The sequence below is a fragment of the Aythya marila genome (genome assembly GCF_965140915.1).
Source record: "Aythya marila genome assembly, chromosome: 2".
Classification (NCBI taxonomy): Eukaryota; Metazoa; Chordata; class Aves; order Anseriformes; family Anatidae; genus Aythya; species Aythya marila.
Genome location: NC_139043.1, coordinates 71,249,237 through 71,274,411, shown reverse-complemented (window position 1 = coordinate 71,274,411; position 25,175 = coordinate 71,249,237). Strand labels below are relative to the sequence as shown.

General features: G+C 44.2%; 1 protein-coding gene across 1 annotated transcript in view; it reads right to left on the bottom strand.

The window, feature by feature from the left end:
* FBXL7 (F-box and leucine rich repeat protein 7) overlaps positions 1-17,249 on the bottom strand; it is a 182,678-nt gene extending 165,429 nt beyond the window's left edge. Inside the window, exon 1 of the mRNA XM_082753936.1 lies at positions 16,931-17,249. Within this exon, the coding sequence (XP_082610062.1) occupies positions 16,931-16,967 (37 nt within the window). The 5' untranslated portion in view covers positions 16,968-17,249. The remainder of the gene's footprint in view (positions 1-16,930) is intronic.
* Positions 17,250-25,175: the final 7,926 nt, after the last annotated feature.

The window sequence follows — 25,175 nt, the reverse complement described above, 5'->3', positions numbered from 1 at the left end:
CACAGACAATAAACAGAAATACTCCAGACGTTACTTTTTGTCTGAATCCCAAGAAGCATTTTCAAGCCACCACCAGTTCTTGCAGTGCCCACTCTTCCACACCCCTCCTCAAACAATGCAGCAGAAGATAAATCCTTATATTCCTCTGAAGAGAAAACTAGGCCATTAAGCAAGGGGAGAACAGCATCTTGACCACTTTGCAACTTACTCAGAGCAGTCAGAAAGTATAACCACGGGGTATTACTTCCGGATGTTAAGCATTAACTCTGTATTTCAGACTGCCAAACAGAAAAACACTACCTGAGCCGCAGTCAAGCAGCAGCTGCAGTCAGCCAACCATCATCACACAGGGACATAGCCAAGGCTTTATCTGCTTTGCAGGCTGTCATTGAACTATGGAGGAACTGTTGTCAGACTTAACAAAAGGCAACTGAATTAACAGTGAAACCAGGGATCTGAGAATCAGAGACAGCCAGTGATGTCTGGCTCTCAAAATATAGTCAGGTGAGTCCAGATTCATCTTAGATTGACATCTGCTTTCAGCTGCAAACAGACAATTTGAGAGCCAGGTCTTGAAACAGCAGTATCAGATTTGACCCAAGAACAAACTCAAATTCCTTTGAGAACTTCTGCGTGGATTCTTTGCTTTTTTTTTTTTTTCCCCCCCAGCATCATTCAAACATTCAAAGCCCTACCTGGAAAAGTGACGTCTTTCCTACCTCATCTTAACTCCAGAGCTTTAGCAGTTCACATATCAAGGCAGCAGAGGAAGTAAATCAAAGTGGCAAGCTTTCATATGTATGTATTTATACACACACACATATATATAAGCAAAACAACAAGCTTTTTGCAAGCTTTTGTCACTTATCTAAATGGTGTTCTCCACTCGTATAACGTTATCAAAGCATAAAACCATTATACTTCAGAATAAATCTTCATGCAAGTGGCAAAGTAACTAAAAAGCATAAGATAAGAAAAGTTCATTTACCTCTCACAACTGATATGATCTGCTCAGATGAGAGAAATTAAACTGATGCAACTCTTTCCAACTTAGATAAAAACACTTCAGGACTGTCTGATGTGCCAGATCCTTGAGGTCTCTTGGACCACAACCAAACAGGAAAGATAATACTAAGCTACTCTAACTCATTCCACATATTGGGAAAAGAAAGATGAAAGTCAGTTCTTCAGCCAGTGGAGGAGAACTACGGATTTGTTTAAGCTCACAAAAGCTACAATTGTACATACAGCTCCACAACGTAGGAGTCACTCTGCCACTGCCCAGATGCAGCATCCCTGTCTCCATCATTGCAAAACACCCCACCAAGAAGTCCCAGGGGAATACTCAGCTTACTACATCTGGTGTCTCATCTCATCTCCATCACAAGAGCAGCAAACAAGGAACACATTACATCAGTGAAATATTTTTAACCCACAACTTTCCAAAGAGGATAGGCCTACATAAAGAGACTATGGCTCTCATGGTTCACTGGGTCAATTAAATCCACTGCATTAACATACCTTAGTACAAAACAATTAGTGTTAGCATTGTTTGCATGCATTGGAATGGCAGTCACATTCTGCTTTTAATAAAGATATTCTAAGAGCTTTTAATGCTGCCTTTTTTTTTTTTTTCCACGCTGCTTTGGTGCAGGATGAAATCAACTTGTTTAAAAACCAAGAAACGCTGGTGAAGAGACAAACACCCTACATAAAGCCCTTCAGAGTCTAATTAAAATTCATCTGTTGGAAAGCACAGATTTTGCCATGCCTTCTCTGTTACTCGATTTCACATAAGAAAAGTCAGAGGGCATATCTTTTCCTTTCCTTCTCTGCTGAATACCAAATACATTATGGTAAACTGTTTACAGAAAATGCAATTAGTTGGTTTCTGGTCTGCTGGCAACTAGAATTATCAGGACTCAGCTGATGCATTTCAGAAGACAGCCAGAACTTAATGGCTTTCCTGTGTAACTGATGTGGGATAGACAGTCTCAAGGAAAGTACTGAGTCTGGTTTCCAGCCTCCTCAACACATTTTGTTCTTCTATCACTTGTGCTGAGTCTCTCCCCCCACATACCCATAATGCACAACTCAGTATGTCTGAGTGTCCCTATCGGGATATTATTGCATTTTATTTAAAAAAAAAAAAAAAAAAAAAAAAGACACCATTCTATTACTCAAATTAAGTATTTCAAACACAAGCCATCCATTTCATATTGCAAAAGTCAAAACTGATCACAGAACACTCAAAACCATATTGTCAACCTTAACTCCTCAAAGCCAAAGCACCGAGTATTCTGATTGGAATGTCCGTGGCTTCAAATTTTGTAAGTTATGTTAATTTAGCAGGTATGCTGAGAAGAACTAGGGGCTTGAAGAAAGTGGTGAATGCAATTTCTTATAAATACTGTACTATTAAACTAAAAGGACAGAACATCAACACAGGATGCTGTGAATGCACAATATCATTATAGACATTGACCTTTTAGAACTTCAAATTTTAAGGTTAGTTTCCTAAAGAGCTTTTTTTTTTTTGTTCAGGTATCTCTAGTCTCTGTCACACACCTTTGTAGAAGTCCAAAATGTATTACCCACATTACTCCCAGTATCATTAAGATAGGACTTTAGCTGCTGGCAGGTAAACTTAAAACCTAAATTCAAGAATTAAAAATTAAGGTACCTTAACATGCTATTTTTTGAATCTTTTCATAGCTCCATCTTGAAGGTTGAATCAGAAGAAAAAGTTCAATCCTTTTTTAAAAAAGTATTAATCTGAAAAAAGCAGTCTCTCGTTTGCGACAAAATAGACTCAGCCATACCAAGAGATAAAGTCCCATTCTTCAAACTGAAGCAAGTTCTACTTCAAAATTGCTGTGGCAAAGAACATTTGATGTCATTTGCTAATCCTCCAACATTTTCTATCATCCAGGCATACACATAGTTAAAGACAGGAACATCCTGGTTCACTTGATAATTCACTTGTGAAACAGGATGACCTCCTATCTGTAAGATACTCACTCAGGCAGTATTTCTGTTAATTTCACTTCGTCAGGAACCTAGCAGGGACATCCCTTGCATAGTCCAGAAAAAAAATTCTTAACCTTCGACACATACATACCCTTTTGTTTGCAACCACACCTCTGTGTTTTTAGCTGTAAGATTCACACGACTCCGAAATCTGTATTTGAGATTATATTGAACTTTTTCTTGAAAGTTCCTTTTCTCAAGTCTACAGAAAAAAAAGCCTTACAAAAAATCCTCAGATTGGACCAGTGTATATTGTTACAACTCAATAAATGATGGGGAAGAGTGACCTTTATCTTCACATGAACTTAGAGTACCTACCGTTTGTCTAGTGGGGGACAGGAGGTGGAACAGTTCTGTTAGCCTTAGTTCTGGCATCCAGCTGACCAGCAAAATGTCAGTCCCCAGTTCTCCTACAACCCTACTTGACTTAAGGTATTGATCGTCTTTATTGGCAACATGCATCCAAATTGATGATGGACCGTAAATACCTAACAGCTCTTCTTGCTTTTAACCAAAAAGATTTTTTCATTAGACACTACAGAAACCCAAACAGATCAAATCCCAACTGGGTGAAGTATAGCGCCCACAAAAACAATTTAGATGAAACTACGCATATTTTTTGCTTCTGTAGAAAAGTAAAGCTCAAGAGAGATTAAAACGAATTGCGGAGGGCTCCAGGAGCAGTTCGGAAGTGTTGAATGCAAAGGTGTGACAGAGCATCATTGCATACTGTGTTACAGTTTCTGGAGAGTGCACTAAATCAAAGCAGATTAGCAATCGGTAACTATGAGAATTCTTTGAACTTGCCTTTGAGCTCTCACATCAATCATCCTGTGCCTCTAACATTGGTACACGTTACAAACAGAGACCAAAAGCAGATTTGTCAGGTACGACTCAAAAAAATACAACACAGCAAAATTGCTTAAATTTAGTTGTGCTGCCTACGAGTTAAGGATGTGTCAAAGACTGAGGAGCTCCAAAGACACCACCCTTGCCCTCACCCTGCCCTTCCTTACCTGGCCACATTAGACAGGCTGCCTGACCAGCCACCCGGGACTACAGGGCTAGATTATTTCATATCAATGAGTGAGCTTGGTCTGTCCTGTTTGGTACAGAAATTTTTGTGCTAGACTGTTGTCGTCGTTTCTGGAGAGCACCACCCACTGAAATACTTCAGCATGGAAAACGAACTTTACTCAACACGTCCAAAATGGTTGCTTCTGAGAGTGAGCCAGCAGCCACTGGAGTGTCTCTCCAGTCTAAGAACCACCACTTCCTTGGTAAATAGGGGATTTGTTTAACTATCAAAAGAGATGCTTAGAAGAATGAGTTCTACTGGTTATGTGGGGATTTTTGTCAATACTCCACTTGCTATCCACAAGCCAGCCAGCATTTACAGGGTTAAAGCAAGAACGCATAAGGATTCTTCTCCTCTTCAAGTGCACAGTTAAAAACCCAGCCTTGGCTCCAAAATACCTCCTAAATTTTCAGAATCCTTCACAATTTGTCTTACATTTCCTCCCACAGTTACTCAAAACCATGGATGGCTATCCTTAGAAACAAGCCAGTTAATTGTACGGCCCAGCTCACAGAAAGACCAGCCTCTGCATCCTACCTACCACCTTCCTTTCAGCCAAGTGCTGATACCTGAATTAGGAAGAAAAATCGAGGAAAACATGGATAGGATTAATCAGTGCTTAAAAGGGACAAACAGGCAAACCACAGAGCCACTAAGTGCCAGCACTCCTGCTTGAAAGGCTCCTGTGTCTGACCCGGCTTGTTCTGGTTTAGACGCTAATCCTATGGAAGCTGAACTTCACTTTCTAGGAATGCTGCTGCTCATGTAGGGACTTAATTAAGAAACCCTACACTTCAGTGAAGGACGTGGTGGTTGGCAGGGGGAAGCAGGAGATCTTATCCACAGAAAGGCATGAATTTTTTAATAGCAAATGAGGCCTGGCAAATGAAGCAGGAAACCCAGGAAGGAGAAAGTCTGTGGCACTCACTTTTGCCCACCTTCTGCTGCCAACATTGCTTCCTGTGCTCAATGCCGGTAAGCAACAGGGTTGTTTCACTCCACCTTGCTTGCTGGCCCACAGCTAGCAAGACATGTTCAGTTTTAAGGTGGTGGGCAGTGATTCCACCTCAGCTGCTGGAGACAGAAATACAGCTCGGCGTTCTGCGGGCTTCCACGGTGAGAAGCAAACGACATCGCTGCCAAGGAACTAAATTAAAACACAATACCTAAATCAATAAATTCATAGACAACCAAGCAGAAACTAACCCTTCCGCTAACTCCTGGTTCATGTCTTACTCCTCGATAAGCTGTAAGCCCATTCACAGTTGGGAACTTTCTCAGAGGTGAGAAAAACCACTCAGAACCACAGTCAAAGCCGGAAAGATCAGTAACTGTTTGAGGGAGAGGAAGTGTCACATTCACCTTTGTTCGAGCAGTTCCTGGCAAGAGAAGAAAAACACCCACAACAAGCATTCATGTTTCCCCATAAATACTACCAAATAGCGCAACAAGGAGTACACCCACATGAGAATAAATAGCAATAATTTCCCAAGAGAAATGAAGACATAAGCAAAATACTCTGCCCCTGCCTACAGAGTGCCAATGAAGAGTTCGCATCAGACTATGCTGTAGACTCTATACACACACTAATGCAAATAAAATCTGTTTTGAAAGAATTTAAGGGTGACATTTTTTGTGTCTGAACCTCAAGTCAGGCACTGGGTATTGTCCTGATCCCAATGACTTTCAGAGACTTTGTTATGGCACAGGACATCCCCCATTCCATCTCACTGGAAGGTTACCTCCCCTACCACAAATAACAAGTGTTCAAGGAATTGAGAACACCAAGTGAACTAAACCTAAAGGTAGCTTTTTGGTACTAAAATCAAAATGTAAATTCCATTGCCAAGTAGTATAACATACCAATACCCCAAACATGCTCTTTTGTGTTGTGCACAACTTCAAGTTTAAATGGAAAAACACAAAGCTGAAAAGGATCTCCTAGGACTTTATAGCGCTAAATTAACCGCATCCTCTCATAATGACTCTTTCTGCTCATTTGGTTTTAGCGGAAAACTTAAGACAAATATTTCATAATTTCGGTTATGGAAAAATACGCTGCTGCTTCTAAATTTGAAAGTTACCTACACATCATCATAATTTAAAGTCTTTTTTTTTGATCCAATACCAGAATATGTGGAGAGAAGCAAATCTTGACTCCAGCAGAATTACTGTCCAGTATTTCTACCAGGATTCAATGAAGTCATGGCTATGAAGAACTTGAGAACTGCAGAAATTTTTTCCTACCATGACTAATGCAGAAGTAACTTCTTCATTAAAGCAATGATCTCCACTTTCTAGGACAGTAAAACACATGAATCTGGGCTAGTTATTAGTTCTAAAACAGGCAAAACTTAGAAGCAGCTTTTCCTGAAGGCCATTCATACTGCCAGAAACAACAACAAAAACAGAGCCAGATTCTACCACCACAAGTCTTAAAAGAAACTTTCACTTTACCTGTTCTCTGCACAGAGAAAACAAAGTCAGTCTGAAGTGCGAGTTCCTTTTAACAGTGGAAAGGATGGCTTTCTTTTTACCTTAATAATGTAAAAATAAATTACAGCCAAAAACCTCCAAACCAGCTGCAGACACAAGTTTACAGAGCAATTTTAGAGATAATCAGCTACTTTGAGTCAGCCTTAGCACTTGCCAGGACTTGCTATAGTTGAACACTCCTTCTGAAAGCCTGGCAGCACCCTCTGTAAATGCAAGCAGCCAGTACAAGTAGAGGAGGATGGAGTTGGAGAACATTTAAACAACCTGAACAGACACAAATCCATGAGACCTGACTGGATGCACCTCTCAGCACTGATCGAACTGGCAAATGCTGTGGCAAAATCCTATTAATTATCTTAGAAATATCATCGCAAGTGGGAAAGGTTCTTGATGACTGGGTGAAAGCAAAAGGCAGCCCCATCTTCAACAAGGCAAAGGAGCACAGCCTGGGGGACCATAGGCTGTCCAACCTCACCTTAGTCCTAGGAAAGTAACAGAGCTTTCTGGAACTGTTTCCAAAGATATTAAGTCAAGAAGGCGACCAGAAGTCATGAGCATGTATTTACAAGGGAAATTCATGCCTGACTAAGCCGATGGACTTTCACAGTGAAATAACTGGCTCCATAGACAAGAGGAGTACAGCAGATGTATTTTCCTCTGACTTTAGTAAGATTCGCCAACTGGTTTCCCCAACATCTTCATAGATAAACTCATCAAGTGTAGACAGCCTAAATGGACAGTGAGACAGACTGAAAAATGACGGATGCTGCCAAGCTCAAACAGTTGTGAGGAGCAGCATGAACACACCCGGAGCCCAGTCACTCGTGGTGATCTGGATGATGGGACAGAAGGCTCCCTCAGAAAGTTTGCAATGATACTAAACCAGGAGGGGCAATTGAGACACCGAAGGGTTGCTGCCATTCAGATAGACCTCAACAGGATGAAAAACGGGCCAAAGAGAGCCTCAAAGTTAGTTCAACAAAAGGAAATGCAGAGTCCTGCATCCTGGGAGGTATAACCAGCTGGAAGGCAGCTTGGCAGAGAAGGACCTGGTAGACACCAAGTTGAACATAAGTCAGCAATGTGTCCTCATAGCAAAAAGGCCAACAGTATCCCAGGCTGAACTAGTGGGAGCGTTACCAGCAGGTGCAGGGAGGTGATCCTTCCCCTCTGCTCAGCGCTGCTGAGGCCATACCTGGAGTGCTGGGCCTGGTGCGGGGCCCCCAGTACAGGAGAGACTTGCTCCAGCACAGCAGAGGGTTTGGAGCATCTGAGAAGGAAGGAGTACCTGAGACATGGGACAGCTGAGCCTGGAGAAGAGAAGGCTCAGGTAGGGGTCTCGTCAATGTGTAAAATACTTGGGTCAGACATCTCCGGAGATGTTATTTCCAATCTGAGAGTCCGTACGCTTCAGGCTTTAAAGTGTACATCAAAACGGCCAGGAGTTGATTGGAAATGTCTTAATGTAATTTTACTGCCTGTACTGATCCTCGCTGGTACTCTAACGATCCAGAGAAGAAAACAATTCCTCGGCAAGAGGCTCTGCAGCAGGAGCACCTAAGTACTCAAACCCTGCTAAGAAACAGATGAGGGCCCTCAAGCTTGTTGGCTACAAAAGAGCACAATCAAACATGAACTCAAGAAGGAAGGTCAACTACTAGATCTTCTTGACGTACAAGAGCATATTGTTAGTTTCAACTTAATGCTAGCACTGCTAACTGGAACCGAGATCCCTCTGCTCTGAGGCTTTTATTTATACCTCTTTTAGTAAATCCTGAGGTTCCAAAAATTCTAAAAGCATGAGTCGTAGTAGTATAATATCAACAATTTTCACCACATATTTCAGCAATAGCTTATTGTTTCCATCATCTTAGTCTAAGAAAAAAAAAAAAGTTATGTTGATGCCACAAGCAATTTCCTTATAAACTGTCAGAGAAAAGGCAAATGGAAAACGGAGAACAGAAATATGCTTTTACTAGGTACTACAGAAAAGATCATCTGTTCAGTCCTTCTGTTGGCGACCAGCTGTTGTCTTTAGCCTTGCACTCCAGCAGTGAGTTAGATCAAGTACTACCATCACTGCACAGTGAGAAAGCAATGACATATTTCATGATAAGCACTCATGAGCACTGTAAGTAACCCTCAAATGCATGCACTTTCTGTTCATCAGCTCTCACAATAGCTTTACAGCCTCACAAGGATAGAAGTTAATTGAAATACTAGTTCAAGTAATTCTTTACACAATTTAAGAAAAAAAAAAAAAAAAAACTCTTAAGCCCCTCCATCCCATCCAGTCACACACAGAGTATGCAATCTGGTAACAAACACGAGAGCCTTAAACAGTTTGCTTCAGAGTACAGGCAGCCACACAAGTGTGAGCTTCCCATACAGGCAAGACTACATGTCTAATGTGACAACTAGACCTGATCCAACATCTTCTTTCACTGCCATACATGACTGTTTGACTCTTGATTAAAAGAGGTTCTTCTTAGCTAGCTGTTATTAATGCTATACCAACTTTTCCTGATATTTTTTGTTTCTTAAGACAAGACACCTGAGCTGCTCCTTTCATAGTCTATCACCTCCAAACTTCATTAGCATGTTTGGAGGAACAAAGAAGAAAATTGAGGAAGAAGAGTTTTAGAATACATTCACTGGAAAAGATTATTAGAGCCCTGTCCAAGTAAGCATGCCCTTTCAGAAAACTTCACCATAGTATTCCTTCAGCTCGTGTACACATTTGTACACAAATCCCTGAGAAAGAAAAGCATCACGTGATTTAAGATGTTGATATGACAAATCTGTGCATTGTAGACAGGAATTTCCTGATTCAGAACACAAGCACGAACGAGAGCTTCCTGTTTCTCTCTTTACTCCAGGAAGGTTCTTCGGAAGGATTTACTGCCACAGCATGCCACTAATGCTTTGCAGCACTGAGCTCCAGGTTAAGCACTATGCTAACACGAACACTACTGGAACAAGGATATGATGGCAACATAAGTCTAACCGCATGACTCCTGGGCTCTAAGGAGTCACTACCTCACCCCTTTCTGAAGGCAAGTTGCTATAACCATTACATTTTTTTCACGCATCGAATCTCAGAACAGATGTGTTAGAACAAGCTCACAGCACTGAACAAAGATTCTCTAAGATCAACTCCACACCTGATATTCCTCTGCTTAAAAGGAGGAGAGAAAAAAAATCTGGGGTTGCATTTTCAGCCAGCAGTCCAGCTGAGCACAGGAAGGAAAAACATTCCCAATGCCATGCTGACTCCTGCAATTTTATGCAGTTAACATATGGACCTACGTGTTAAACATCAATTTGCATGGCAATACAGCCTTAGAACATAGATTTCAACTTGGTGGCTTAGGGGAAATGCACATGAAAAAATAACCAGCAAGCTTCTCTCCACATTTACTTGTTTAAGGCAGAAGTCACAAAACTATGTAGGGTGTGGAGACCTATACCACAAAGAAATGACTGTTGTTGAGCTTGGCTACCGGTACCAAGCTGAAGCTTTCAATATCCAGTCAAACACAGCTAACTCAAGTCTTCCCTTAGGGCACTACTTTAAACTGCGCACTTTCCAAGCTCTCCTACAATTCAGCCTATGTGGCACAGCCACAACAGCAGCACTTCTTCACACCTCCTTATAGAAGATACCTGAGAGCATTTCTCCAGTCAACAAAGACAAGTTCTGCTTGCTTCTGCTTTAGAGTTTCTTGGAAGTGAAACCCTTCCTTTGGTCAACACACAGACTTTGCTAACTTCTTCAGAAGAATGGCCATGGTCTCTGCTAAGTTCTCCTTTGTATGAGCAGACACCTACAAACACCACAATGGCAAGCAAGCACATAAGGGCTGCAATCCAGGAAAACGGGAACTTCTTTAATGATCTACAGCACGTAACTTCAAGATCACAGCACCTCCTCCATGCTTCAGCTCCTCCAAGGAGATCTTGTAAAATTGTCCTTAACGTGCTATCTTTGCTGAAAGACACACGGGCAGACCTGCAGCTGAAGTGCAGGACATTCAGACAGGACTAAACACTTCTCCCTGAGGTTACCTAGAGCAGTACTACCAGCACTCACCCTAAAATGCACATCTATCTAGTCACACATTGAACATCTGTATTCCTAGGAAGTGCTGCACGTTTCACTTTCGTATGAAGGAGGAGCAGATTCTGCTGAAAACCCACCACCCACTTTTAAAACTCTGAAGGGTTTTTACTCCTTAAGGTTGCCCCAATGTGACAAAACACATCCTGTATTAAAGAATACCAGCATAGCTTGCTACAATACAAAGAGCAGAAATAAACCACTCCTTCATTTCAGCCTTCAAGTGAGATCCTCTGCCTTCTGCCAATCACTTCCCTAACACAAACAAGGCCCACAAAGAACCAAACCAACTCCTAGTTAGGAATTGTTAGCAGAAGCAAGGAATCCACAAGTAGCTGAAGTACTGAAAATGCCAAAAACCTAAGTTCTCTGAGGAGATTTTTTGAGTAGAAACTTAAGACTTAAAAGCACATAGCCAGTTCTGAATGCATGTCAACGTTTTTCCACAAGTAACATGACAGCATCAACTTCAGCTAGGATTTTATGAAGTTCAGTCTGGGAGAAGGACAAGCTTGACAAGACTACAAAAGAGGTGCCACAGCACCCTCCTTTCTCTCCTCACCTGTGGGGAGCAGATAAAGAATGACTAGGACGTGCAAATCTTGGGCTCCTGCTACCTTTGCAGATCAGCTCCAAAGTTCATTCAAGCCTTCCACTAGCACCCAAACAATATTTTTTATTTTTGCAAACATACAAAAAGAAATAGCATCCAGTTACTTTAGCCAACTGTACTCTAGGGCAGTTGTTTCAGCCCAGTGCTATCTTTTATTTGTTATTTTTAACAGATATAAGACCCAGCCTTCCTCCTAGAAGGATTTTAAGAAATGAGCAGCAGTTTATGAAACAACACACACAAGCCACTGTTACTTTCTAGAAAGCTGCAGGTAACATTAGCAAGTTTAAAGCCTGGATCCACCACAAATATTTTACCTTTTGTGCAGGTGTGTATAAACACACATGCGCACACAGACACAGAATTCCAGTGTAAGAAAACACTGTATTATAAGAAACTGGAAATAGGGCAGCAGCTCATTTGACTGCAGCACGCACCCCACCACTGTGAAATCTGGAGAAGCAGCAGTAACATGAGCACACAGCTTAGAGCAGATTTTCTTTCTGGAGACATACTGAGTAAACACCCAAACACAATCCTTTTGTGTCGTTCAGTTGAAAGTTGCATTAAAAAAATCATACCATAAGCAGCTTTCACAAACGTTACTTTAGGTTGGCAGCAGTTGGCCACTGTCAGAGCAGAAGCTCTGGGAATTCGCTATTTAAAAAGAAAAATCAGTGCTGCTTGCAGGACTGACATTTTGAATTTGGCTATCTTTCCTGTCAAAATCTTGCTGTTAAGAGACAAAACCTTTCACTCCCTGAATCCCAGAAGAGCAAAACAGCCACAGGTAAAATGCAGGAACCAGCCCTGACCGAGCGCAGTAAGACAAGCAAGCACCACGCAAGAAGCACCACTGAGCGGCACCGTGATATTCACAGCAGTCCTACGGAGGGTGTTAGGGTTCAACAGCAGCGATCACACACTGGGGAGGTGTAACAGACGAGAAGCCAAGCCGGGACAAAAACACTTATCCACAAATGGCAAGAGCAGCATCTAAACAGGTCTCCTGAGGAAGGATGGATCAGCAAGCAGGACAGTGCTGAGAGCTACATGCTAGGCTTCACATCAGGTGCTTGTGTGCAACTGCAACTCAGACATCGAAACAAAGCAGGGATAAACTGCACGGCCATGAAAACACTTAGCACCTAACTGAACTCTTCACATCAGCCTATGAACTCATGGGGTGGAAAAAAGTTAAATACCAGGCTCAAGAACTGCCCTGGTTGCACAGAGAAGACACCTCAGAGGGGAGGTCACAATTTCATAGTTAATTAATCCAATACAAACTGACTTACTGTTTTTTCCATTCCCTTACCCTCATTAAAATATCCTGTGATGCCCCTCAGGTTCTAACAACCAACATAAGCCATCAATATAATCTGATACACTATTACAAATTCACTCTTCCAATAAAACACCCTACCCATCACTAACAGAGCTTCTCCAGCACAAACCCACCATGTTATACTGCTGTTCAGACCTGATGTGCATTGCTTGTCAGGTTTATCTACAAACACTCCATGAGGAAACAAATCCTAACGGACCTGTTGGTCCTGAATAATAGGATTTTTGGAGTAAAGTATTTCTATATGCAACACCTCAAGTATCAGACCCCTCACCAGCCCCAAATTAACAGAAATCTGGTTTGTAATCAAATGGCAGTGTTCACAAGGAGACAGTGTCCAACAGCAGCTTCACCAAAGAGGACACAGGCATGGAATATGAGGACTGTACTTTAACAATTTTCCTCCTCCTGAGGGGAAGGATTTAAGAGAGCAACCTACTCCAAAGCAGACACAGACTGACCTCTTGCCACAGTGCTACAGGCTGGTTAGCGCTGCAATTCCTGTAAAGCTCCAGCTGCCACAAGGCAGCTCACATGGCATCAACAGTGAAAGCCATCCCCACAAAGCACCCTGCACATGTTTTGGTGCAGCTACATCCTGTGACAGAGCCAGGCTTCTGCACTGGCACCTCACATCTCCAGGACGCTTGGATGCAGGTGGGTATTCACCTCCAAGTGGCTTGAGAACGGAGAATGCCCTCCCCAAAGAAGCTTGGAGAAGGAACATTGCCAAAACCAGAACTGGGTTAAAGTTACTCCCAAAGAGCTCCCATTTAAGTCTTCCCAAATTATTTCTTTCTTTTTGGATAAGAGCATGTAACCAGTTAGTCAGCAAGACTTCTGACTGAGATGGACATTGATCTCCTTGCCTATGCTGCCATTTTTTCTTTCTCCCCTTGCCACCCTCTGCCCTTCACAGCACCTGGCTTCCCTCTCGCATCAAGTCTTCCACAACACATTTCGGCAGGTCAACCAGACCTGCTGCAGGCTGTCACCAGCCCTCTCTAGGCCAGCCTCTGGAAGGAGATGGGGCAGGAGGCCAACTGCAGCAGTCTGGAAGATTGACTCGTTAATAAGACATCCCTGCATGTGGTCTGAACAGTTATTGACCACGTGTTGCAACACCATTCAACTGCATAAAATTTGGCTGGTCCCAAAGTCTCACAGTCTAATGCAGAAGTCACTTGGGAAGAGGACAAGCACTGAAGAGTTATTAATAAGAGTCATTATTTTGAAGCCTGACACTCCACCCATACACCACAGCTTCCTTTGGAGGTGCGGGCACACAGAGCCTGCTCTTTGGGCTCATCTCACAAACCCAACTGCCCCACAAAACAGAAACCTGCAGTTTTTAATTCCTCCCCTCCCCCTTTTCAGCTGCAAAAATGTCTCAGGTTGTAAGGTCAGCGCTCGGTGCCCTCTTCCCAAAGAAAGCAGGACGATTTCAGCCGCTCCCCACTCTGCACTGGGCCCTGCAGCCAGGCTCCGGCCCAGACCCCCGCTGAGCACACGTGAAGCTATTTAGGTGCCCAGAAGGGTTACAGAGAGCAAGCAGCATGGTACAGACAGCAGCTGCCGAGGTGTCTAATCAACTCGGCAGCAGTTAAAGGGTAGTGCAGTTCAGCCTCCTCATCTGTGGCGATGAATCACGCCTCACTTATTCAGCTGCGACTCTCCTCACAAATATATTTTAAACAGAAATCCTTGAATATAAAAACTGGATTTCGATAGCTGCTACAACAACAGGCCGCTCCTTCCACTATCAGGCATAAGCTCGGCAGATCTCTGCTTACCTAAAAATCAGGCAGAGAATTACACCAGTGACAGAAAGGTGAAGGATTTATCCCTACGGCAAGAAAGCAAAGGACAAGTACCTTCAACAAGTACCCTCACGAAGGTGCACGCCGTGCTCAACTGCAACTGCTCCGTGCTCAAAGGGTTTTCTTGCTCTGGTAACCTGTTGGCTGCAGTCACGCCGCTGAAACCTGACTGCTGGACACACTCACAAGGACTGGCTTCAAGCATTAACACTTCAGTCAGGATCTACCACACACTATGATAAGCCTAAACTCTCAAGCTCTGTATTTTTCTAGGGAAACAAGCTCTCATAAGCCATCTCCCTTAAGGAAACATTTGAAAAGGCCGACTGATGACTAGCAAAATAAACTTTATTTAATAGTTTACTCTAAAAGCCAGGTAAAATCCTGTAGACAAGATGTGGTATTCTACAATTTGTTTTTTCCCTTTCAAAATAAGAGTTGTGCTCATACCCCACTTGTACTTTGTGAATTTCCAGAGAAGCGATTTTATTGACTTTCAAGATTGGCCGTGATCCAGTTTTCTCCTGTCTCAGAATTAAGTTATATCTGTGGAAAACAGATATACTTATCGGAGGTGCCAGGAACTATTCACTCAGACTCTGACAACAAATTATTTTAGACTACTCAAACATCCAGCTCTCTTGTCTACTTTGCATGCCAATTTGTAGCTTCTAATAAGATTCTGTTCAATAAAGCTTTGGACAAGCAAAACAAAAATGAAATAAAAGGAAATATAGCGTAGCTTATGTGATTAGTCACAAACACTTAGGATACCCGCCTGAGATTTTACATGTATACAACATATATGTGATTTTGAAAAACTGTCTAGTTCCGATAAGCATAACAAAATGTAGTAATCCATGCAAAATATAATTTCCTATTAATAAATGTTATCTAGTGCTTTCTTGTGTGGGAGTTGCCATAATTCATCTCCTCATCTTTGATTTTAGAAGGAATTTGAGCAGACGGATTCCAAATTTTCCACAGTCTTCCAAGTGGGAAGACTAGAAGGTAACATCCATTTAAAAAAAATAACTTTCAGTTGTCCTCTTGACATCTCAGTTCAGGTATCAGCAAGCAGTAAGCAAGATGAGAGCATCCAACTTTAGCTAAGCAAAGGTACTTCCTTCCATCCCTAAACACCTGGTTTCAGTCCCTAAAACAGCACACTGCAATATAATAGCCTACAAAGCACACAAAGCTGAAAGTAACATACTTAACTACAAGTGCCACTTCATCAACTTCAACACAGATATTCATGTTGCTTTTAGGGCACAGAAGAACTGGATGTAGGGACATTGCTACCCTTCCACTGGGGGTTGCAATCGCATCTTGTTAAAAGCAATTTTTATGGCAATCGGGTAGTTCAGTTGCTAAAGGTACCAAAAGCCCCAGCTGGGAATACAGAGTACCTTACATAAAAAAAAAAAAAAAAGGCTTCCTTTTAAGAGATTTAGATTTGCTGTCCTCCCCATCACCCAGAAAGACAGCAGCGATCAAGAGTGTCTCACTGTGATTGATGCTGTACAGAAGCTGCCAGGCAACCTGGATCTAGAACACACTAATGATGGGTGGAACAAGAAATCTGAACTGAAAAACCGAAGCATGGGCCACAGTTTTGATTGTGGTGGTTTGTGTTTTTGTTTTTTCAACTGGTTGGTTTTAAACCAACATACTGCCTACTATTCTTCAACTCAGGTAATGCTCTGCGCTGCACAAACAGCTTTGCCACACGTGCCAGGAGCCGTCAGCCTTCCCAGGAGCTGATCTCTGCTCCACTCTGGACGGAGGGAAGGGGGGAATTACTGAGGAACATCCCAGTCCTCCCCACAGCTACTGCCGGGCTGTCTGAGAACAGCAAAGCTCTCCTCCACTCGCTCTGGGCTGCGGAGGATAACCCTAACCCTGCACTTCCATCCCCAAGGCTTTGAAACGAGCATTCCCGTGGATCCACGAGAAGGCTCGGGGACACAAATGGCCGACCCCATGTACTCAGAGGTTACTCCAGCGACGGCACCGAGTGCGCCCAGCCCTGCTACAGGGACACGCCGCGAGCGTGCAGCTCCCGACTCCTCCGGCTCTCCCGACAGCGGAGCTCGCTTGGCACCAAAGGAGAGGCACCGCGGAGCCTGCTGGAGCAGCGGTGCTTCTCCTTCCCTCGCCCCACCCCGACACAAACTGGGGGGCCCCGCGGTGCCCCCACACAGCCGCCGGGGCACGGCGCGGCAGCGGGGCCGGGCTGCGCTAAGCAGCTGCAGCGCGTTACCTCCGCCTCCCCTCCCCAGCCGCCCGGGGCTCCTCTCCCCCTTCCCTCTCCCCTCTGCCCAGACAGGAAGCAGCCGCGCAGCTCCGCCAGCCCTCACAAAAGGCTTTTCGGCAGCAAACACCCCCTCGCCAGCCCCCAGCCCCCTTCCCCCGGGCTCACCCTCGCTGCCGTACTGCTTGCCGTTGCCTGCGCCCATCCCGCCGGCTTCATGCCCGCCGCCGCCGCCGCCGCCCGCCGCGCACCATGGCCACCGCGGGCAGGGGCAGGGGCACGGGCAGGGGAGCGGCGCCCCCCGGCTCCCCCCAGCTCCTGGCCAGCTCCAGTTGTAATCCACGGGGCCCCGCCGCCGTCCGCGGGGGCTCCTCCGTCTCCTCCTGCTCCTCCTTCTCCTCGCAGCCCGGCTGCCTCCCCCCCGGGAAGCCGCCGCCAGCCACTTGTTGCTGCCGGGCAGGGACGCAGGGAGGGAGGCCGCCGGGCAGCCCCGCCGCCGGCTTTTGTTAGCGGCAGGCGCCTCCCAGCGCCGCCGGGACGGAGGGAGGAGGGAGGCAGGGAGGAGGGAAGGAAGCGAGGCCCGGCCCCGGCCTGGAGAGACGGGGAGGTTGGGCTGGGGGGAAGCTCGCCGCGCAGCCCCCTGCCCCTGTTGCTGCAGCCCCAGACTCGTTAATCACCGAGGGGAGGCTCCTCGGCAGCTCCCCGTGCGCTCCCGTGCTCTTTCGCCTGCAGGGACGGGCTGCTGGGGGGTCCCAGCTGCCTCTGACAACTGTGCTTAACGGGGTGGGTCCCGTCATAAAGGGTGCCCAGCATCACCCTGACGCCACAAGGGAGCCCACCTGGCAGGCGCACACGGGAGGGGGAGGTGTGGGGAGACCACCCCAGCAGAGGGTGCCTGTAATCTGCGCGGCCTGGGGAGCAGCCTGCCCCCAGCCTCATATGTGTGAGAGCCCGTCTTCGTAAATGTCACAGACTCACTGAGGTTGGAAAAGGCCTCTAGGATCATCACATCCAACCTTTAACCTCACACTGCCAAGTCTACCATTAAAGCCTGTCCCTAAGCACCACATCTACGTGTCTTTTGAGTACCTCCAGGGGTGGTGACTCCACCACTTCCCCGGGTAGCCTGTTCCGATGCCTCGCAATCCTTTCAGTGAAGAAATGTTTCCTAATATCCAACCTAAACCTCCCCTAGCACAACCTGCGGCCGTTTCCTCTTGTCCTATCACTTGTTGCTTGGGAGCAGAGACTGACCCCCCACCCCAATACAGCCTTCTTTGGGGTTGTTGTTGAGGGCAAAAGGTCTCCCCTAAGCCTCCATTTCACCAGGCTAAACAACCCCAGCTCCCTCAGCCACTCCTCATCAGACGTCATCTCTAGGCCCTTCACCAGCTTTGTTGCTCTTCTTTGGACACACTCCAGGACCTCCATGTCCTTCTTGTAGTGAAGGGCCCAAAAATATATCCCAACACACGCTGGACAGTAGATAATATATAGATAATTTTGAGCAAATCCTTTCTTGGTCAGCATTTGCAAATGGAATATGAAACTGCAGAGCCTGAAACATAAACACTGGCAGCATTACGAATAAAGTTTCTAAAACCTGAAGTTTTGTGGGTATTTAACTTGAAAATAAATATATATGTGTATATACATATATGCATTTTCATTAAGAGGTGAGCTAATTACCTGAAGCTGAAATGAGTGCCGTTAGCACTAATGACCGAGAAGTCATCAGGCAACTTTAATTATACTCTAATCCCATCAAATACAGGTCGTTAAGGCTTCTCCTTGCAAAGAAGTTTTGGTCCTGATTCAAGATGCCTACACACATCCCTCAGTTCTCACAAATCAGTGAATGACTAGGAAAATCATTCCTTCTGGGGCCAGACTCATTAGATTACCATCTGAGCTTCCTTTGAAAGACAATGTGAATTAGCCTAAAAATACAGTTTTCTTGACTCAAACGTTAATTTCTAACCACTAATATAAAAACCAACTTTGTCCTGTGCCAAGGCAGGCAGGCTTTGACACAAGTGTCTGCTTTGAATGTGCATTTTGAGCATTACCTCTTCAGGCCATGGGGAAGAAGCAACCCGCCTTCAGATCTGTAAAACAGGAAAAGATAACGGTGCACGGTTACAAATTGCTCTACATATCGCCAGCAAAGTATTCCTTCTCCTGCAATATGGCTTGTAGGGTTCGAAAAAACCCTTCCAAACACTTGATAAAAACTCACCCAGGCAGAGTTTGAAAAGAAAAAAAAAAAGCCGTGGCTTTCTGCAGGGCAGCAGCCTACCTCATCACTCAAGCCCTCGCCTCCAAGTCAGCAATGGGAGCCCGCCGTGTCGTCCTCCCCTGAGCAGACACGGCAGGGCAATGCTTGTCCCCAGCTGTGCTGAAACCAGCATGTGTCCCAGCTCCATGTGCAGCCCAGCTGTGCTTAATCTTATCCTGAAATGCAGTGGCAGGAGTAGCCACTGCAAACTGCTCCCTAGGCAACCTCTCATCTCTTCACGGAACGTCATGTGCTGTGCATCCCGTGGTAGTCAACCACCTGAAAGCTTTCCTGTGGGGTTCGTAGGGCCAGGAAGGCCAACAGTCTTTCTTCTGACTCCCAGAAAGTTGTACAGTGGTTGCAGCAGCCTTTCTTGTATATGAGAGAAATTTCTTAGACTGATAGGGTACATAAACTCACATAGACCCAAGTTCATAGCTATACTTAAATATTTGTTATGTTATTCAGAAAGAACAGAGCTGCTGTGAGGAGAAACACGGCTTTTTCCCTCCAAACTCAAAATATGATGCAACATAGTTGAAATGAATCCCTTTGTCAAGAAGCATTTTTAAGAACAGCATGGAATGATGCTTTGTGAGACATGTTCAGCTGTCAAGGGAGCCCTGTAAAGAATAAAGACATTAGACAAACAAATTACCACTCCATCAAGTTTATGGCACAAAGCCCAGGAATATTCTGACATGACCAGAACTAAAAGGAAAGAAGAAGGAGGAAAAAAAAAAAAAAAAAAAAAAAGGAAAAGAAAGAAAAGAGTGAGAGAGAGAGAGAGAGAGAGAGAGAGAGAAAGGAAAGAACATCTTGGTATAGGAGATCTTGGTTTAGGAGCAGCTTTCAGATAAAGGACTGAATATTTCTGCTGTACATCCCATTACACTATTTCCAGAGGAGAATGAAATGAAGGGCATGTGGAGAAGCAGTAAAGTACAGAACTCATTTTGCTACAAAGACATAAAACTCTCAGCAGAAATGTGTTTGTCACAGATGATACTGCTGAAAATGCGTAACCCTTTTGTGCTAGGCATTTAGGACAGTCAGTCTTGGAGCTTCATAAGCGCAAAAGCTCACAGAGAAGTTGGGAAATGCTAGTTCAAAGAGGACCTACACGTTTTAGCTAGGGCTGAGTCATCTTACAGCCATCCAGTATTTACCAAACACTTGGTTCATTCTGGGATACACTGTGGGAGGCTGGGAGGCCTATTATCCATAGGCATATGGTTTGGGGCTCAGGGCCATTATGGTGCCTGTGGATGAGACCTAAGAAGATTCTTTATTTCTTAACAGTTTCATAGGTGTTTCACCCCTTCTTGACAAAGTTACAGAGTAGCCTTTTTCTTGTGTGGTTGTTTTTCTTTTTGTTGTTGTTCATTTGTTTTATTTTGTTTTTTTTAATCCTTGTCTTCTAGTTGGTCAATACCTTGTTTGTGAACAGCTTACTTATTTGGCTCAAACTACAAATACAGTATATTTGTACATCAATACAGCAGACTGGTGGGAGTCTCTAGGCTGTGACTGAGCTCATGTCCCTGAGCCACGATATAATTCCTTTGCAAAACTCTTTATAATGACCCCTTAAGATACCCTAGCCTTCAAAATGGTACAAAAGATCTGAAAGCACATCAGTTCTGCCACATTTTCAACAGTCAAAAGGAGAGGAAGTACTTTCCGTAAGGACAAGAACAACTTGGTGGTTTGTTGTCTCTTAATACAAGCAGTATGCACCCACCAAAAAGGGGAGGAGATGGAGTACTATCAATTGGTATTCTTACAAGAGTGGGAAAGATTTATCATTATATGAGATTTGTCTTCCTATAGTGCCATTTTCCTTCTTCTTGAGGAGACATCAATGCCTTTTTCTTAGACTTGTATCCCATCCCAGTACAAGGAATTTAAAAATTAATAGGGCTGAGAAAGAAAAAGAAAGCTATGGGCCAAAATGTTTCTATTTGGATGTGTTGCTACAATCCTTCCTGGGAGTGTTTGCATTACATCTCTATTCATTATGGGCCTCCCTCTGTGGTGCATTACATGTCTCATGATGCACCATGTTTCTATTCCATGAATAAAACCACAGCAATTTTGGAAGAAGTAGCCAAAGAAAGGGTTCTGAATAAAGGAAAAATAAATAAATTTGAAAGCAACTGAACTATTTCCATAAGGCATCATCACAGCAATTCCAAGATTAAATATTTTGGCTCTGGAATTTTTGCCACAGTTGTGGTGGTTTGTTTGTTGTTTTTTTTCTTCTCCTTCAGTTTCAGCCTAAGTTTTCCTTTTTGAATCCCACCCCTCCCTCCCAGGAAGGAAGGAAGGAAGGAAGGAAGGAAGGAAGGAAGGAAGGAATAAAAAAAAAAAATACCTTCCATCTACTTCCAACTAGCTTTATGTTGAACTTCAGTTGGAAAGGCATTTGTATCCCAGGACTTCAAATTTCAGCAACAAAACGAAGACTAGTCTTCTCTAAGACTAGCTTCCTATTTGTGTAGGAAGCTTTGATTTTTCACACTTGAGACATTTTAAGCATTTGTTTTCACACTTTGTATTTAAATAAAATGATGAAAAAAATAGTATTTTTTTAAAGACAGCACAAGCCAAGTAGTATTTTTCTAATTAATTCTACTTTTACATCAGCGTGTTCATATGGCTGCATATATTTTGTGAACACTCCATGATAATATCTGTGTTGACTGCTTTTGGGCACTCTGAAGTGAAAAAGAATCCAAAAGAAATTTGACTAACAAGTTACTGGCAACTTAAAGCAATTATCAAAAGCATATTGTTTTATGGACTACAAAATGATCCATGAGTATTACCTACCTCCTGAAGGAAAGAAATGTCTAGCTTATCTTCATCGTTACACATGAAAGTTAAGGCCCCACTGCCATATGACCTGAGATTATGTGTCATGTTATTTGTCAGTAGCCTTACTACAGAGCTGGGTGAACATGAGGTCTACATGGCTAAGAAGCTGCAGGTTCTCAGGATCGCTGGGTTGTGTTTTAGGAGGCAGGGCTTTTGGTGAAGTCTGCTCTGCAGGAGGATAACTCTCGCAGTGTATCCTCACATGAGGTCAGGCTGCTCCAGCCATGCCAGGGCTCTACTCCCAGAGTGACTTCGACAGGTTTCATTAAAAGGCATTAAATCAAGGTGGTGCTCCAGTTCTGGGACACTTTGGACTTGAGCAAGTTTGTCGTATGATCAGTGCTGATGGAACCACACAACAGACAAAGTACAGGCAGTTCTACCAAATAATGATCCAGTTTTATTTGAAGCTCCTTTCAGATGTTCAACTAATTTAACTCTTAATAAGTTTTCAACCCAGCTGAGATTTTAAGATATTTTTGCTGATTTTTCATTTTTACAGGAGGAAATCCCCACTTGGACCTGATTTTTCCCTTCTTCCAACAACAAAAGCAATAAATAAACCTCAGACTGTGCTGAATGAAACATGTTTTACATTACATGTAAAATCTGTTGAAAAGAATAGCAAGCTTGCAAAGTCAAGCTCTTAAGTCTGAAGTGTTAGAAAACACAAGAATGAAGACTGTGTGCGACTCCAGAACCACCATCCTGAATTCCCCTGCCGTGTCCGCAGTACACCTTCCACAACAAACAAGGCTGGGGCCCACGGCCAACACTGCAAAACCACTTCATTTCCCAGAAGCCGTTTGTGATTATGTAAATTACGGCATTATAATGCATAAGCACAATGGAGACATAGTAGGGCTGTACAGGCAAAATTAATCCTGGCATTTCGTAGCTTATGTCTGACCTTGCAATTTTAATGTAGGGTTTTTTTGTTTGGTTTGAAACAAGGGGTTGGCTGATGCAAGCTCCAAGAACTAAGCAAGGAATGCACTCGTGGAGATACATTGCCTCATCTCATTGACATCTACAGCAATCATTTGCAGGGCTGGAAACCTACACTCAGCAGAACAGCCTGCTGTTAGCTGGACTAAGAGAAGAAGCGATGGCAACAGAAGATTTTCCGAGTGCCATGGCTATGTCTACACCGTCCTCGTTGGGAGCCCTGGCTGGTGTGGCCAGGTTTCCTCTCTGCAAACACAGGGCAGGGTGAGGGGGGGTTGTGCCTGAGCTGACACTCATGCTGTGGACACTCCCCAGAGAGGGACTTGAACAGATTGAAAACCCCTGTCTAGAAGCAGCCTACAGGGATCAACACTGGGGAGGGAGAAATCTTAATTTTAGAGATCTGTGCCTTCTCCAAAGAAGCAGCAGGCACTGCTGGAGCATGGGGTGCTGGACAAAGGAAGCAGCATTAGGGCCAACGTTTTCTGACTGTCTCTATAAGCACAGTTCCTTCTGCTTTGACCTTGGTCCAGCTCCAGTACAAACAGTGCCACGGTCACACACGCTGGTGCCTCATTTCACAGGTTGTTCTTCACAGCTGGCTAGCTGTAGTCTCAGCTTCTCAGGCCCTGTTTATCCGAAGATGCCTCCCTCAACAAAACTCCCTTCCTCTCTGCTGGTCCTCCGTTCTGCTTCCTACCTCTACTATCTTCCCTCCCAAGATGGTAGCCAGTAACCTCTTGGATTTCCACAGGATTTTTCTCCTCAGCACCAATCTCCACTAACTTCTCTGTGCATCCAGGCTTTATCAGTGCTCCCTGAAGCAACTGCTTTCTTCTCATGGCCTCTCTCCTCCACCACCACCAGTTCCATTCTTCTGCCTCAGACAGATGTTAATGCAAAACATCCTAACAAAACTCAGAGGCAGTGGCTCTTGAATAGTTCAGCCCTGACGGGCTCCCTCCCAATTCCTCTTCCTTTCATAAAGAGAGGCAGCACAATTTAGCAACACAAAGAGGAGTTTCACCAAGTTTCTTTCAGGAAGTTTTATCTTATTTCAGAGCTTTCTGAACTATTGCACCTGAGTTGTCCAGCCTGCAGCCAAAATGCCTCATTTTCCCTCAGCAGTGTCTCTCCCTGCACACAGACTAGAGTTCATTTGTACCCCAGATTCACTTCCCCCGGTTTTCAATAAAGAAGTCACTGATAGCTCTGCCCAAGGCTCACAGGGAGGAAAAAAAACACACACACACATCTCTTTGATGCCCTTAGATCTCTGCACAGGCCTGGCAGATATCTTGACCATTCGCTGGTTGCCCAGTCACAGGTGGAGCTGAGCTGGGTTTCCTCTGCCGAGGCAGGTTGCAGCCACTGAAAGCAAGCTAAGCACCTTCTCCCAGAGGTAAAGGCAACAAATAGCATCTCTGGTGGCAGTAACACCACTGCCACTCTGCCACCACATCCTGCATTCTTTTAAACAACAACCAGGACTTTGTTATCAACAGTATGATGCTGGTAGAAAAACGAAGCAGCATTAACAAGAAGCTCTTTCAGTACCATAACCTGGACTACTGGGCTACAACGCAGGAAAAGTGCATGCCTATGCAACCATCAGCATGTACCTTTTGAAACAAAGCTAAGGCACGAACACCAGAGGATGCTGAGGACACTGAAGGCAGCTGTCCCAGTGCAGTGGGACAAAGAGCATGCCTGCTTCCCCTTGCACAACAGGACAGTCGTGTTTGTGTGCTCTGCTAGGAGGCTCCTCAAGTCATCGCGGAGCACGTTTCCTCTGCCTGTGGCAAATGTTCCAGCAGAGCGGCTCTAGCACGCAGAGCATCTAGGTTCAGCGGAAAGGCCCCCTGCCTCCTCCAGTGCTCATCCCCCAGCAAACAGCCTGCCTTGTCCCATGTGTCCATGACTAATTTGGAAATTTACCATAAGGACAATGTCCACATGTAAAGCCAGCACAATTAGCATGAAGTTGATATTTCCAGACGTTTTATGAGCCATCATCTAGCAGGCTAATTTCTGGCTTAATTAAAATCAGCCAATTGCTTCTGGGAAATAAAGTGTCATTGCTTCGTTTCTATCATTCAGATCTATTATTCTAAATATTTTTGCTCATACATATTAAATCACTTGCACATGTCCTTCACAGTTAAGAAAACTATTACAAGGATCTTATAATGAAGTGAGCCAGCAGCTGAAGCATTGCTATTTCAATTTTATTTTCATTGATACTTCTGCTTTGTGAGACTCTGCCCTTCAGAGCACAACATGCCTCTCACTGACTGCCCCAGGAGC